The sequence below is a fragment of the Myotis brandtii genome, unplaced genomic scaffold, assembly GCF_000412655.1.
Source record: "Myotis brandtii unplaced genomic scaffold, ASM41265v1 scaffold294, whole genome shotgun sequence".
NCBI lineage: Eukaryota > Metazoa > Chordata > Mammalia > Chiroptera > Vespertilionidae > Myotis > Myotis brandtii.
Window position 1 is genome coordinate 609,523 of NW_005361238.1, and position 15,665 is coordinate 625,187.

At 47.0% G+C, this 15,665-nt stretch overlaps 2 protein-coding genes across 2 annotated transcripts in view; one reads left to right on the plus strand and one right to left on the minus strand.

Moving 5' to 3' along the window:
• Positions 1-17: 17 nt before the first annotated feature.
• DOK1 (docking protein 1, 62kDa (downstream of tyrosine kinase 1)) lies at positions 18-2,436 on the plus strand (the record flags this gene model as incomplete). The annotated part of the gene is made up of 4 exons (XM_005869470.2): positions 18-371; positions 542-635; positions 813-997; positions 1,207-2,436. Coding segments are annotated over 4 exons (1,440 nt in total), but the record flags the coding sequence as incomplete, so codon positions are not given.
• Positions 2,437-2,525: 89 nt separating this feature from the next.
• M1AP (meiosis 1 associated protein) overlaps positions 2,526-15,665 on the minus strand; it is a 61,604-nt gene continuing 48,464 nt past the window's right edge. The window contains exons 7-9 of the mRNA XM_005869461.2: positions 5,966-6,172; positions 4,760-4,900; positions 2,526-3,576 (exon numbers count right to left, since the gene is read on the minus strand). Of these exons, the coding sequence (XP_005869523.1) occupies positions 3,400-3,576; positions 4,760-4,900; positions 5,966-6,172 (525 nt within the window). The 3' untranslated portion in view covers positions 2,526-3,399. The remainder of the gene's footprint in view (positions 3,577-4,759; positions 4,901-5,965; positions 6,173-15,665) is intronic.

Sequence of the window (15,665 nt, forward strand, 5' to 3'; positions counted from 1 at the left end):
TGCCCGGGCCTTCCTTCCCCGACGGGCGCTCGCCCGCTGCCTCCCCAGCGCCTCCCGCTCTCTTTCCGCAGAGGTGGAGGAAGACCTGGGCCGTGCTCTACCCGGCCAGCCCCCACGGCGTAGCGCGCCTCGAGTTCTTCGATCACAAGGGGCCGAGCTCTGGAGGGGGCCGAGGGAGCTCGCGCCGCCTGGACTGCAAGGTGATCCGTCTAGCCGAGTGCGTGAGCGTGGTGCCCGTGGCCGTGGAGAGCCCCCCGGAGCCCGGAGCCGCCGCCTTTCGCCTGGACACCGCGCAGCGCTCGCACCTGCTGGCGGCTGACGCGCCGTCCAGCGCCGCCTGGGTGCAAATGCTGTGCCTGAATGCCTTTCCGGTGAGGGGGCCAGGACTGCCCGCGAGGGGCTGGGGCGAGCCGAACTGGGCCCTAGGGGCGATGCGGGATGGGGGTAGGAACTGGGCAGGGGGAACTGGGCTGGCTCAGACCCTCGGAACCGCGATGAGGAAATGACAGGGTTCTGGGTACTCTCTTTCTCTTTACCCCAGAAAGGCAGCTGGGGTCCGGCGCCTGCCGAGAACCCACCCAAGCTTTCTGCCCTGGAGATGCTGGAGAACTCGCTGTATAGCCCCACCTGGGAAGGTAGCCGCCTGGAGAGCTGTGCAGGGAGGAGGTGGGAAGGAAGGGTGCCCCTGGGAAGGGACCGACTGGGGTGCCATGGGGAAGTGGGAAGTGACTGAGAGCTGGCTTACGAGGGAGTGCCGGGCCACCTGTCCCCGCCCCCAGCCAGGTGCCAGTCTCATTGAGCATTCCCCTCAGGATCCCAGTTCTGGGTAACCGTGCAGAGGACCGAGGCCGCTGAGCGCTGCGGCCTGCATGGCTCCTATGTGCTGAGGGTGGAGGCTGAGAAGCTGACCCTCCTGACTGTGGGCACTCAGAGTCAGATACTGGAGCCGCTCCTCTCCTGGCCCTACACGCTGTTGCGTCGCTATGGCCGAGACAAGGTAGGGGTGCCCGCTGGGAAGGCTGGCTTGCTGGGGCTGGGGCTGAGGGCTGGGTGGGCAGGGAGGAAGGCGGGAAGCTCTGCCTTCTGGATAACCCTTCTAGCCCAGGAGCCCACCTCCCTCGCCAGCTAGTCTTCTCTTTGTAGACCCCCTGGGCCTCACCTCTCCTGTTGACTCCTGGGATTGTGTCTCCCTTCACACTCTTTCAGGTCATGTTCTCCTTTGAGGCTGGTCGGCGCTGCCCCTCCGGCCCTGGAAACTTCACCTTCCAGACGGCACAGGGAAATGACATTTTTCAGGCAGTCGAGACTGCTATCCACCGGCAAAAAGCCCAGGGCAAGGCTGGTCAGGGGCAGGACGTTCTTAGAGCTGATTCCCATGAAGAAGTGGCAGAGGGGAAGCTGGCTTCCCACCCTGGTGCCCAGGAGCTCCCAGACAGCCCGCCGGCTCTGTACGCTGAGCCCTTAGACTCTCTGCGCATTCCTCCAGGTCCTTCCCAAGATTCCCTATATTCAGACCCTTTGGACAGCACCACGGCTCAGGCAGGGGAGAAGGTACAGTTAAAGAAAACTCTCTATTGGGACTTGTATGAGCATGTGCAGCAGCAGTTGATGAAGGCCAAGCTGACGGACCCCAAGGAGGACCCCATCTATGATGAACCAGAGGGCCCGGGAGCAGCTTCTGCCCGGGGCCTTTATGATCTGCCTCAGGAGCCCAAGGATGCATGGTGGTGCCAGGCTCGAGCGAAGGAGGAGGGCTACGAGCTCCCCTACAACCCCGCCACTGATGACTACGCCGTGCCTCCCCCTCGGAGCACAAAGCCCATCCCAGCTCCCAAGCCCCAGCGCCTGACCTTCCCTGAACCTGGTACAACTGGCAGTGGCAGCAAAGGTCACAGCTCAGACACTGCCCTGTACAGCCAGATCCAGAAGAGCAGGGCCTCAGGGGACTGGGACTGTGGGCTCTCTAGAGTAGGGGCCGACAGGACTGGGGTCAAGTCAGAGGGCTCCACATGAGAAGTAGAGCAAGGCTGGGGTTGCTGATAGGAGGACCTTGGAGAGGTGGCATTGGGGGGATCAAAGAAACCTGTTAGAACCAGTGGGACCCAGAGGACTGGAGGGGCCTGTGTGAGACTGGAGGATCAGACAAATCAGGGGAGTCAAGGGGAGGATGATTAATCCCCAGAAGTCTTGGAAGTGGGACAGATGAGAGGGGCTCAGGGATGGTACCTGGGGAGGCCAGCATCTCTAAGTCATCCCCCCAAAAGAATGGACAGTTGCTGGACCAAGTCTATGGATTAGAGTGGGTACAGTTAGCGGGGCCTGCATGGAGGCTGTAGGAAGATGCTGGACTGCCTGGATCCTTTCCCCTGTATTTTTCCCCCCAGAGATTTATTTAAAAAAAGTTTTATTCTCATTAAAGCCAGAGGGTTTAAGAGGTCTATGTGTGTGAATAGTCACAGAGGGGACCCAGAAGCAGGGTGTGCTGGGAGGGTGTGGAGGGGATCAGGAGGAGAACCAGGGATGTGTTGGGTGTTCCCTAGCCCATCTGGGCTTGACCCCATCTCTGTGACCCTGGGTGAGTTTGATAACACCTGCAACCCTTAGTTACCCCTGCTGCTCCTTTGTAAACTGGGAAAACTTAACAGTTTCTACTTCATGGGGTTGTTATATGGAAGGAGTTAAATTTCTCAAGTACTTAGTGCAATTTGAAGTACAGAGAAGGTAAACATTTTAGAGTTATTCTGTGGATGGAGAGGGCAGATGGGAAGGTGGACAGGTGTGAGGAGAGGAGAATAGGAAAGGAATAGATCTTTTTCATACCTTCCCCTCCACCCATCCCATCCATACACACTTTGCATGTAGGTACTGAGTACCAACCACTTTTATGTTTGGAGCCTAAAGGGCACTACAATGGGGTAGGTGTAGCGGAAGGGGCACAGGCTACAAAATCATGCTTGGGTTTCAATTCTTGTTTTCCACAAGCTTTGAAAGCCTCATCCTTGTCTTCTGAGGCCACTTCCCGAAGATGATCTGATATCCACCTGCTTACACAGCTACAAGGAGAAATTCGGGGCCTGAAATGCTCCTAACAATGGTGTTGGTTTACTGTTTAATCTTCATCTGTGTTAACAGAATCAAATGACCCAAAAGAAAATGACAAAAAAAGAAAAATAGAAAAAAAAGAAAATGAGTCCCCACTTGGAGAAGCAGGAGGCGTGGGTGTGCCCGCCCAGGCTGAGGAGTGGGGTGGGGGCAGCACTGAGAACAGAGGGGAAGGCAGTTTCTCAGTCACCTGGAGCTCACAGAGGCTCAGGTGGGCGGAAGGCAAGTCTGACCTCAGAACACCAGCACATGAGCCCTCGCGTGGATGTGGTTGAGCAGGGCAGCCAAGGTCTGTGCTTAAGGCCCTGAGGGATCCTCCTCCTCCCCCTCCGTTTCCTCCTCCTCAGAAAGCTGCAAGAAGGCTTCTGTGGAGGCTTTGCTGGCCGCTGGTATCTTGGGGGCTCTGCCAGAGGCTGAAGTCATAGGTAGAGGGGCCACTGTGGCTCGAACTCGATTTGTCTGCAGCTGCCCAGGCTGAAAAGAAAGTGAGTAGAGCCATCTCTGAAGACCCGAGTTCCTGATCTCTCCCATTCCCTTCTGGGTCTGCTGCCCTCACTCCTTCCCTTGTCCCATCCGGAATGACAGCCTCAAGGCTCAGGGCAGTGGAGCCCCCTGGACTCCAGCCTCCACAGTGCACAGATCCTGGCTGTGACCCTCCTCTGCTAGCTTGCCCACCAGCTAACCTATGGTGAGTTCTGTTCCTCCTAGTCGGAAACATCGCTTGTAACTTCAGCTAAGTGAAAGCGGTTTGCAAGCATGTCAAACGCGCGGCCGGCGGGTTTGTTCTAAAGGCTCTATTACTGCAGAACTGGAAAAAGTTAAGGGCAAAAGGAAGCTCAAATATAAAATACGAATTTCATAAAAATACGTAACTGTCCACATTCAATTACTCTTCTCTCTTTAACCTTTGTCACTAGAGCCCTCTCTGCAAGCTTCTCCCCTTGGCCAGACTCCCTTTGTTTTTCTGTAAAATGACTCTTACCTCGCAGGGATGCTGTGAGGAGTACATGAGAAAATTATATGTGAAAGCACTTGTCACACAGCCTAGCAAATAAATGACTGGTGCTCAGTAAATGCTAATTTCCCTTCCCTGGGGCTTTTCTTTTCCTACCTTCCCTTCAGCCTCTCCTTTCAATGAAGGCCTATGGCTGTAGTTCCAGTGCAGCCGGTTTGCATAGTGGAACAATGACTAAACACTAAACTAAGATACCTGAACATTATCATGTCATAGCCCCAGCAGAAGAGCTCCCTCAGTGGGGAGGGGTTGTAATTTCCTCTGTCTAGGGCAGTGGTTGGCAAACTGCAGCTCGCGAGCCACATGCAGCTCTTTGGCCCCTTGAGTGTGGTTCTTCCACAAAATACCACGTACGGGGGCGCATGTACAGTGCAATTGAAACTTTGTGGCCCATGTGCAGAAGTCGGTATTTTGTGGAAGAGCCACACTCAAGGGGCCAAAGAGCCGCATGTGGCTTGCCGACCACTGGTCTAGGGCAAAGGGGTGTTCTCTTTCTTCCCTGTTGGCCTGGTCCAGAGAAGAGGGCTACTCCCTGGGATGGGGTAGGGGTGGGTATTAGTAATGGGAGATGGGGATCTCTTGGATTCTGGGCATAAAGGGGGAGGAGGGGAGTACTGAGGGGAGGACGGAGGGGAGTTGTACCTTTCTCAGGGCCCGGCTCTCCCAGCTTGGGTGGGGTCGGCTCTGGGGCTTGGCAAAGGTCCTGCTCAGGTGTGAGTACAGGTGACTCCAAACCTCCAAGGGGTTGTAGGTGGGCTCTAGCTCCAGGCCGTCCAGCAAGCTCTGAGGAAGAGAGGAGGAAGAACTTGAGATTACAGAACACAAGATGTCAGGCAGAGCTCTTGGGGTGTAAGAGGCATGAACACTCAGGTGTGTCTGAAGACTATGAAATAGATGAGTGTCCCACAGGGTGTTCTGGCCCCCAGCTCTGATTGCGAGGCACGTGTGTGTCAGGCACAGGTACAAGAAGTCTGAGAACCCTGACTGGTTAGGGACACTGAACACTCTGGCCCCGAGAGGTGTGTCATGGGATTCTGGAGCGTCATGAGGGTTATAAAGGATCCAGTGTGCAAGGCTGTGAGGGAGGGTGTGTTCCTGGCCTGCGGGTGCTTGCAGTCTGCAAGGCGAGTGCAGAGTTCTGGCCTGCCTGTGCCGTGAGGTGAGCACAACTAAAGGACACGCGAGCACAGCATTCCTGAGCAGTCAGGTTTTCCGGCCACAACATCCTGTGCCAGGAACCATTGGCCCTGAAGTGAGACGCTGCGTGAGCCACAGCCACTGTGCCCACCTCTCTCTGCATCCCTGTGGCCGTCAAGCCGGGAGCACAATCCCAGGCTCTGTCCCCTCTGCACGTAAGCCAGTGATCGGCAGCGAGGTGGTTCCAGTTCTCCCCACCCAGAGCCGCCCTCCTGTCCTCCGACTGGGGCGGCTGGCAGAGGAAATCCAGAATCCAGACCCAAGGAAGAGGAGGAGGAGGAAATGGCCTTCAGAGCTGTTCCCCCCTTTGCACCCCAGTCTGATTTTGAAGCCCTTCCTATTCTGGGCGCCTACATCGTCTGCCTTTTCTCTTTCCCTCAAGAGACAGAAATAGATGCACACAAACACAGGTACACACACATGCACACTTACAATGCAGAGTGACCCGTGGGAACATACCACACTGCTTTCTTCCTCCTGCTCGGCCTCAGTTCCTACCCTTGCTTCTCTGACTCTCTCACCACACCCTTGGGGCCACTTCTCCCTCAGCTCCCTGTCCTTCAACTCACTGGCTCATTCCTCGCCCTCATCCCTTTCTTGAATTCCCTTCTCTCCCCTCTATCTGTCTCATGAGACCTGGGCTCCACTTGCCTCCACAATCTTAAGGCTGTCATCAGGCAGGTTCTCAGGCAGCAGGGGGAAGGGGCTGGGCAGCATCAGTTCCCGCGTGGCCACTGCCTTTACCAGCAGAGTGGGGGAGCGTGATGGCATGATCACATAGAAGGTGGTGGCAGCCTCTCTCAGGCTGTGGCCTCGGCTCGGGGGTTCCCCTTTGGCCAACAGCAGCCATTCTCTTTTCTGAAACAAGGACATACATACACTCTGGTTCATCTTCAGTCTTTGGAACGTTTTGAAGATCAATCCCAGCCAAGGTTTCCCCGAGGGAGGGGCTTCCTGCCTGAATCACCTGTGCCCTTAGATACTCCTCTTCCTCCCCTGTGGGGATGTACACAAAAGTGTTGACAGGTCCGGCTGGTGTGGCTCAGTGGTTGAGCATAGGCCCATGAGCCAGGAAGTCATGGTTCGATTCCCAGTCAGGGCACATGCCCAGTTGCAGTTGTGAGCTCATTCCTCAGTGGATGTTGTGCAGGAGGCAGCCAATTCGATGTTTCTATCTCTCTACCCCTCTCCCTTCCTCTCTCTAAAATCAATAAAATATATATTTTAAAAAAGTTTTGACAATACAGAGACAAGTTAAGAGATTCCTTAAAGTAGATGTTCACCCTAGAGCAGTGGTTCTCAACCTTCTGGCCCTTTAAATACAGTTCCTCATGTTGTGACCCAACCATAAAATTATTTTCGTTGCTACTTCATAACTGTAATGTCGCTACTGTTATGAATCATAATGTAAATATCTGATATGCAGGATGGTCTTAGGTGACCCCTGTGAAAGGGTCGTTCGACCGCCAAAGGGGTCGTGACCCACAGGTTGAGAACCACTGCCCTAGAGGGACCTAATGTCTTACTAAATGGTAAATGTAGAGTTTTAAGAATTATAATTCTATATTTAAAAAAAAATAAATGATTTCAGAGAGGAAGAGAAAGGGACAGATAGAAACTTCAATAATGAGAGAGAGTCATTGATCGGTTGCCTCCTGCATGGCCCCACACCAAGGATCAAGCCCACAACTTGGGCATGTGCCCTGACCGGGATCAAACCTTGACCTGCTGGTTCCTGGGTTGACGCTCAACCACAAAGCCACACTGGCCGGGCAAGAATTATAATTCTTTAAAACAGAGTCTTGAAACAAAGACTTGTGTGTGGTGTTGTGAAAATTGAGGTCTTATTTTGAGGGTGATAAAGTCTGCTTGTGTTGCATGACTTGTATAGAATGGGCTGATAGGGGAACCTCTGGAATGCCCAGAGAGGGTTTAAGAAGAAAGTGGTCAAAACTGCCTGCACAGTGATATGGGGAGGGGAGAACAGGGAGAGGAAATCTTTGGTACAACAAGGTGGGGGTGGGGGACAGGGCTTTTGAGGTCAACTCAGCCAGTCACAGGACAAAAAGAAGGGTCAGAATTCCGGGGGTGATGACTGTGGGTGAAGGGTACTGAAGAACAGAGTGGTGACACTTTGCCATGTGCCATGGAGATGAGAGGTTAGCACATGGATAAGGAGGAGACAGACAGACATAGCAGGTTTTCTAGGTGCGCCCTTAGAAACCAGGCATGGAAATGAGGCAATTTTCTGCGGTAGTTTTTCAAGGTAAACTACAAAACTCCAGGAAACATGGAATCAGAATTGTGTTCTCTTGCTTGAGGTGACCATCACTTATAGTACAGACATAGTCTCCCTACTACAGAAGATTAACAATAGCAACCTCGCTCTACCCATTTGAATTTACATGAAAAGTTGGAAGAAATAATATAAAAGGAAAAAGGGGGAAAATATATTAAGGGAATAGAGGAATATCAGTGTCTTGTGGAAGACAAGTGGAAAGTGACACAGTGAAGCCAAAAAACTACTGTGGCAGTAAGAGTTCTACCCCAATGGGATGTGCTGGGGTGGTGGTGGAAGTCTCTGGACAATTTACATCACTGTCACCATTCAGTGCAGCACAGAACTCTGGAAGTACTGGAAGGCCCAGAACGTGATAGGTACCTTCAGAAGTTTATTCTTTCTTTCTTTCTTTTTTTTTTGGGGGGGGGGGGTCTGCAATTTTTTTTCTTTATTGATTAAGGTATTACATATGTGAGCTTATTCTTTCTTTTTTTAAACATATACTTTATTGATTTTTTTTACAGAGAAGAGAAATAGAGAGTTAGAAACATCGATGAGAGAGAAACATTGATCAGGTGCCTCCTGCATACCCCCTACTGGGGATGTGCCTGCAACCAAGGTACATGCCCTTGACCGGAATTGAACCTGGGACCTTTCAGTCCGCAGGCCAATGCTCTATCCACTGAGCCAAACCAGTTTTGGCGAGCTTATTCTTTCTTAACATTTTGCTTATACCTGGAGATGTGCTGTCTTCCTGAGGAACCTTCATGATAGAAAGTCTACCCAATACTTATCAAATCCATAAAATTGAAAATCGATTATATAGAATTTGTGGTGTCTGTGTACATGGAGGAATTTGCCTCTGCTCTGAGGACATGGCCTCTTTTAATTTTATTTAGTTTTGTTAATCCTCACTGGAGGATATTTTTTTTCCATTGATTTTTAGGGAGGGAGAGAGGAGGGGCCATTGATGTGAGAGAGACACATCAATTGCTTGCCTCCTGCACAGCCCCAAACAGCATGGGATTGAACCTGCAACCCAGGTACATGCCCTTGACTGGGAATTGAACCCACAACCCTTCAGTGTGCAGCCTGACATTCTAACCACTGAGCAACACCAGCTGGGGCAGGACATGGTCTCTTTAAGTCTGGCAGGGATGGTCTCTGGAAGAAATAAATAGGACGTTGCAGAGCACTCCATTTCATTGACTCAAATGACTGCTGATGTGGCTTTTGAGATCAACTCAGGCTTTGGATTATTATTTTTTTATTATAATCTATTTTTATACTGTTTCATGCATTTATGCATTTGTTTGTGAATTAGTTTGTTTATTGAGAATTTATTGAGTGTCTATTATCGGAGCACTAGGGTATATAGAAATTCATTAGACATGTTCATTGCCTTCTTTTTTTAATACATTTTTATTGATTTCAGAGAGGAAGGGAGAGGGAGAGAAAGATAGAAACATCAATGATGAGAGAGAATCATTGATTGGCTGCCTCCTGCACACCCCCAACTGGGGATTAAGCCCGCAACTTGGGCATGTGCCCATGACTGGAATCGAACCCGGAACCCTTCAATATACGCAGGCTGATGCTCTATCCACTGAGCAAAACCAGCTAGGGCTTCATTGCCTTCTTAGAACTTATACTATAGTAAGGGAAAGGATTGCAAACTGATGTTTGTCCAGACTTAGGGTGGCCAACTGTTTCAGTTTGCCCATTTTTAGCACTGGAAGTCCTGTGTCCCAGAAAACCCCTGGCTCCTGGGAGAATAGAATGGGGTTAACTACAGTCATGAGACATTTCTTGCACCTCAGTGCTATGGGAAAAAACTCACACCTGCTACATCCGGTGATTACTAGGAATCTTTGAATGTTGGACACACAAAAAAAATCATGATCCAAGGATTTTAGTCAACTGATTTTGAGACTAGCTAGCTAAGATTTTGTTAGAGAATGGGTATGCAGAAACAAATGAGGTCTCTCCAAAGTAACTCCTGATGTGGCGATTATCATAGGGCTGGGAAGAGATTGAGTTGAAAGGATTTTACAAAATGCTTTAAAACGTTTGGGCTGATTTAAAGAGAGGTTGGCAGAAGGTTCTGGAAGGAAGAGAGACAAATCCATCCTTATTAGAGTTTGATGAAGATATTGGTTTATCTGTAATTTTCAGGAGTATTCTGAGAAAGTGAGAGGTAAGGTAGTTGAACTTTAAGGCCCCTATTTTGGACTCCAAATTTCTAACCTCTTCAGAGACTTGAAATCCAAACTTGAACATGTTACCTAAGTCATGGGTTGACCTGCTGGTACAGGCAGTTGCAGCTGTGTTGGAAATGGTTAACTGCCATAGCAGGTATCTGAGACTGAGAAAAGGCAGGGGCATGGGGATGTCTTTTGGGATGTCCCAGACCAGCCTTTGAGGCCCTCAAATCGAACAATGTTTAATGACTAGATGACTGCGGAGTACTTAGAATATGCTTTTGCTAATTCTAAAGAAAGGAACATGAGTTAGATGCTGAATTTATCAGAAAGAAGGTGAAAGGTGTCTATTTATGTTGTGGTTAGAGACTTTGCTATAGAAGGGGCCAAGGAACTTAGATTTTTAGAAAGGGGGACTGATTCTGTTTAGAACAGGTGTGGACTGGGGCAGAGCTGAATGGCGTGCCATCCTCCAACCTCAGCCTGACTGAAGTCCTCCTCCCCCTCCCTTGACCTAACTTCTTTGCTAAGGTTATGAAGGAGGGTGTGGCAGCCAATTTTTGGTTGACTGGCCACTGCTCCCCTCCCTCTTTCCTTTCCCCTTTTCTCTACCCATTTTTCAGCCTTTCAGTGATTGGTCTAGGGGTGATTTATGACCTAGATTTAAATAATGAGACATAGAAGTTGCTGGGTAATATTCTAGAAAAGCTTTGTAATATGCTGGCAAGCTTTTTGTCTCTGTACCTATCCCTTCTTTCCCCCTAGGACAGGACTTAGTCTTAAGTTGCATCTTGTGACCATGAGACAATTGGTATAAGGATGAAGTACACCTGCTATGGTTGCTGCAGTGGAAAAATGGAAAGAGCCTGGGTCTTTGACGGTATCATTGATCAATTGCACTAACTCGTAATTGTCTGCCCCCACACTTCTTGTTAATGAGAAAAATAAACTCTTAATTACTCAAGTTAGACTTAGATTGGTTTTCTGTTAGTTGCAGCCAAATTGATCCTTTACAGATACCAAAGGGAAAGAAGAGGATGTGGTTATTCACTTCTGATATCTGGGAAGACAGGAATAGAAGGGACAATTTTAGGCCTTGCCAAAGGGCCAGTGGGAATTTATTATAGCAGGTAAAAGCTCTAATTCACCTAACCAGAGCTCCCTTGGTCTGCCGATAGTGTGATGGTCTGGGACCAAGTTCAGTGATTAAGAAGCACTGACTGACCAACTCCGAGTAGGAGTGTTTTTGAGGCAGCCATTGAGAGCACGGAAGAGCAAGAGCACTCATTTTGCTTTGCTTGTGGGCAGGGACACATTCCTTGTCCTCATGCATCCCAGAAGAGAAATCACAGCTAGGTATGGAAAAGCCGTGCATACCTGGGATTTTTTGGAATCTGGAAGGGCATCAGGAGGAAATTAGGTTAATTTGAGATTATTTGCTTATTTTCTCACACCAGAAGGAGGGAAAGAAAATGAAGCTGCAACATCCACGACTCTGCTACTCTCATACTGGCTTCCAAAAAGGAGACTGGGGAAAATAGTAAAAGACATTGCAACCCCCAAACAGCAGGTTATACATTCTTCTCAAGTGAACATGGAACATTTCCAGGTTAGACCATATGATAGGTCATAAGTCAAGGTACAATAAATTAAAAAATATTAAAATCATCAAAAGTCTCCTCTAACTACAGTGGAATGCAATTAGAAATCAATAACAAAAACCTTTTTTGGGGGAAATTCATGAATATGAGAAAATTAAATAACATATTCCTAAATAATCAATGGTTCACAGAAAAAAATCACCAGGGAAATTAGAAAATACCAAAACGTATGAAATACAGTTAATGCAGTGCTTACAGGGAAATTTATAGCTGAAAACTCCTAAAAAAAAAACCCACCGGATCTCAAATCAATAACCTAACCTTTCACCCTAAGAAATGAGAAAAAGGCGACAAAACTAAAGCAAGCAGAGGAAGAAACAATAACAACAAAAAATACTAGAGTAGAAAGAAACAAAATAAAAGAATAGAAAAATTATAGCGAAAATCAATGGAAATAATAGCTTGTCCTTTGAAAAATTGACAAAAATTTAGCTAGACTGATCAAGGAGAAAAGAGAAAATATCCAAGTTACTAAAATAAAAAAATAAAAGAAGGGCATCATTACTGACCTTACAGAAATTGGAAAGATTATAAGAAAATGTTATAAATAACTGTATGCCCCCCAAATATAGATAACTTCCTAGAAAGACACAAACCACTGAGACTTACTCAAGAAGAAATACAAAATCTAAATAAATCTGTGTCATGGGTCTCCAAGACCACTCCCAGGTTCAGTAATTCACTAAGAGAACTCACAGGATTCAGTATGTATTCATACTCATGGCTATGACTTATTATAGTAAAAAGATACAAAGCAAAATCAGCAAAGGAAAAGGCTCATGGGGTGAAGTCCAGAGGAAGCCAGGTACAAGCTTTCAAGAGTCCTCTACCTATGAAGTGACACAGAATGTACTTTTTCCCTCCAGCACTGTACTGTGACAACATGTGTAAAATGCTGTCCACCAGGAGAAGTCATTAGAGATTTAGTGTCCAACATTTTTTGTTTTGTTAATTCTCACATTAGGATATTTTTTCCATTGCTTTTCAGAGAGAGTGGAAGGGAGGGAGGGAGAAGGAGAGAGAGAGAAACATTGATGTGAGAGAGACATATAGACTGGTTGCCTCCTGCATGTGCCCCGATTGGAGATGGGAATCGACCCGAAACCTGGGTATGTGCCCTTGACTGGGAATTGAACCTGTGACCCTTTGGTGCACGGGCTGACACTAACCACTTAGCAACACTGGCCAGGGCAGTGTGTGTCCAACATTTTTATTGGGGATTGGTCACATAAACACCCTGTACCTAGCACATATGAAAATTCTAGACTCCTAGAAGAAAAGCAGATGTTTAGCATAAACCATATATTTTTTGCACAGTTTAGGCACAGGGTGACACTCTTATTATTTAGGGAATGGTGGGAACACTCCCCAAGTCCAAGTGCTCAGATGCCATCCAAGAGTCAATCTTGCAAGTAGGACTATCTATCGATAGGAGTCTTAGGCTTGCTATATTAACTTTTTTTGTACAACCTAATACAAGTAAAGATAAAGAATTAGTAATTAGTAAAAACCAAGGCCTAGATAGCTTCACTGGGAATTGTACCAAACCTTAACAAAATAATATTAACTATTCATAAATTCTTCCAAAAAATAGAAGATGAAGGAACACTTCCCAAATCATTCTATGAGACCAATATTACTCTGATACTAAAATTAGACAAAGACATCACAAGAAAAGAAAATTATAGACCAATATCTCTTATGAATATAGATGCAAAAATCCTCAACAACATCCTAGTCAACCAAATGCAGCAACATGTAAAAGGATTATACACCACAATGGAATGGGATTTATCCTAGGGATGCAAAGTTGGTTTAACATAAAAAAATCAAACAATGTAGTACACCATGTTAATAGGACAAAGGACAAAACCTACATAATCATCTCAAAAGATGCGGAAAAAGCATTTCATAAAATCCAAAACGCTTTCACAATAAAAACATTCAACAAACTAGGATTAGAATTGAACTGCCTCAAGTTGTAGAGACAAAGGTCTCTACACAAACCCACAGCTAATATCAGAGGTGGTGGTGAAAGACTGGATGCTTTGCCCCTAAGATCAGGAACAAGACAAAGATGTCTGCTCTTGCCACTTCTATTCAACAATGTACTGGAGGTGCATTGAAGACCAAAGGGCCATTTCCCATATTTTCTGGACTGTGAGCCCCCGGGGATTCTGAGAAAGGAGGAGAGACACTCATAGAGATATTGAGTGTGTCAATATCCTGGCACTTGGGGACTAATATTTTCTAAATTTCATTTAGGAAAATACAGCAATGTGACATTTCTCAAATCAGAGAGCTAAGATAAAAATTCACACCACTTATCAGTGCTGTGAAGCTCCAGATAGATGTGGCCACAGGTTCATGGTTGGGGAAGGGACAAAAAAGAATGAATAAGTGGGGGCTGGCTGTAGATGGGATGGGGGAGTACAGGAAAGGCTTCATAGTGAAGGTATGTAAGCAAAATCTGGAAAAAAATAAGTAGATATTTGTCAGGTGGACAGAGGCAAGGGGAAGGAGCAGCATGAAAAAAGATGGAGGTGCAAACAGCTTAGCATATTTGAGGGAGCCCACTGACCCCATGTTAGCCTGCTCTCCTGGCACATCAGTTTCCATGCACGTGCTATACTTTAAACTCATTCTGATAGTTTTTTTTTCTCCATAAAATGGCTTCTGACCTGCCATCACCCCACTCTCAGCTTAGTTTTTTGCTCTTGACTCTTTGCCTAATATAACCAAGGACTTTCCATTTCCCCACCCATTTACAGCCCAACCAGGTCATTGCCTGTGTACTTAGACTCCTGCTGGACACATCCTGGCTTGAATTCTGTCACTTCTGTGGCCAATTAGGGCAGACATGGCCAGTAAAACTCTGGAATGCATCTCCAGAGACTCCGACATTTTAAGTAGGAAACTGAAAGACCTAGGTGGTATTTTCATTTCTCTTTCTAGTTCACACAGACATGACTTTGTAAGAGAAATGAGGACGTGGAAAATGAGTCACTAACTACATAACTGGGACGACATAGTAGATTTGGTCATTGAAATTATGTTTTCCTGGTGATGGGTAGATTCATCTCATAAATACTTGGAAAAAACTAATTATATATATTCCCTACCACATTCCACAAAGCATGTATGCCAGTTTAGAAAAGTAAAATAAACAAATAAGGGGATTGGGCAAAGGAAAAATAAGGCAATAACAGAGCCAAGATTAGATAAGCTCACAGAAATGCAAGCCACCCACTTTTACTAGAAGGGAGCCTAACAGCTTTTCCTGATATAAATAAAGCCTGGGAGAAGCTATTTTGTGTGGATTCTCACTGAGTAGTGAATGTGTTTCAGAGAACTGAATTTCCACAGGGTTATAGAGTGGTTAAGTGTTTGGGTCCTGGAGTCAACCTTTCTGCTCTACGATTTACTAATGGCATGATCTTGGGAAAATACCTAACCTCTCTGGGTCTCAATTTCTCATCTTTGAAACAGGGATAATAATTGCTATTTTACAGGTTGGTTATGGAGATAATATAAATTAATATTTGTGAAATGTTTAGAACTATTTCAGGTGGGTTTGAGCCCCAGTAAGGAAGCATATGAGAGGCAACCAATTGATGTTTCTCTCTCTCTTCCTCTCCCTTCCTCTCCTTCCAAAATCAATAAAAAACACACATATCCTCAGATTAAAAATACATTTAATAATTATTAGATAATGTTTTTAAAAATGTTTAGTTTAAAAATAATTTAATAATTCTTAGCTATAGATCTATAAATTTTGAAGAATGAAGTCATTCTCCTGCCCTGGCCAGTTTTCTCAGTGGTTAGAGTGTTGGCCTTCAGACTGAAGGCTGCCGGGTTTGATTCCTAGTCCAGGGCACATATCTAGGTTGCAAGTGCCCTAGTCCTGGTAGGGGTGAGTGTGGGAGGCAACCAATCGATGTGTCTGTTTCATGTCGATGTTTCTCTTTCTCTGTCCTCCCCCCTCCCTTCCACTCTCTCTAGAAATCAATGGAAAAAATATCCTGAGCCCAGCCGGCATGCCTCAGTCATTGAGCGTATAGCTATGAACCAGGAGGTCCTGGTTCGATTCCCAGTCAGAACATATGCCTGGGTTGTGGGCTCGATCCCCAGTGTGGGGCATGCAAGAGGCAGCCAATCAATGATTTTCTCTCATCATTGATGTTTCTATCTCTCTCTCCCTCTCCCTT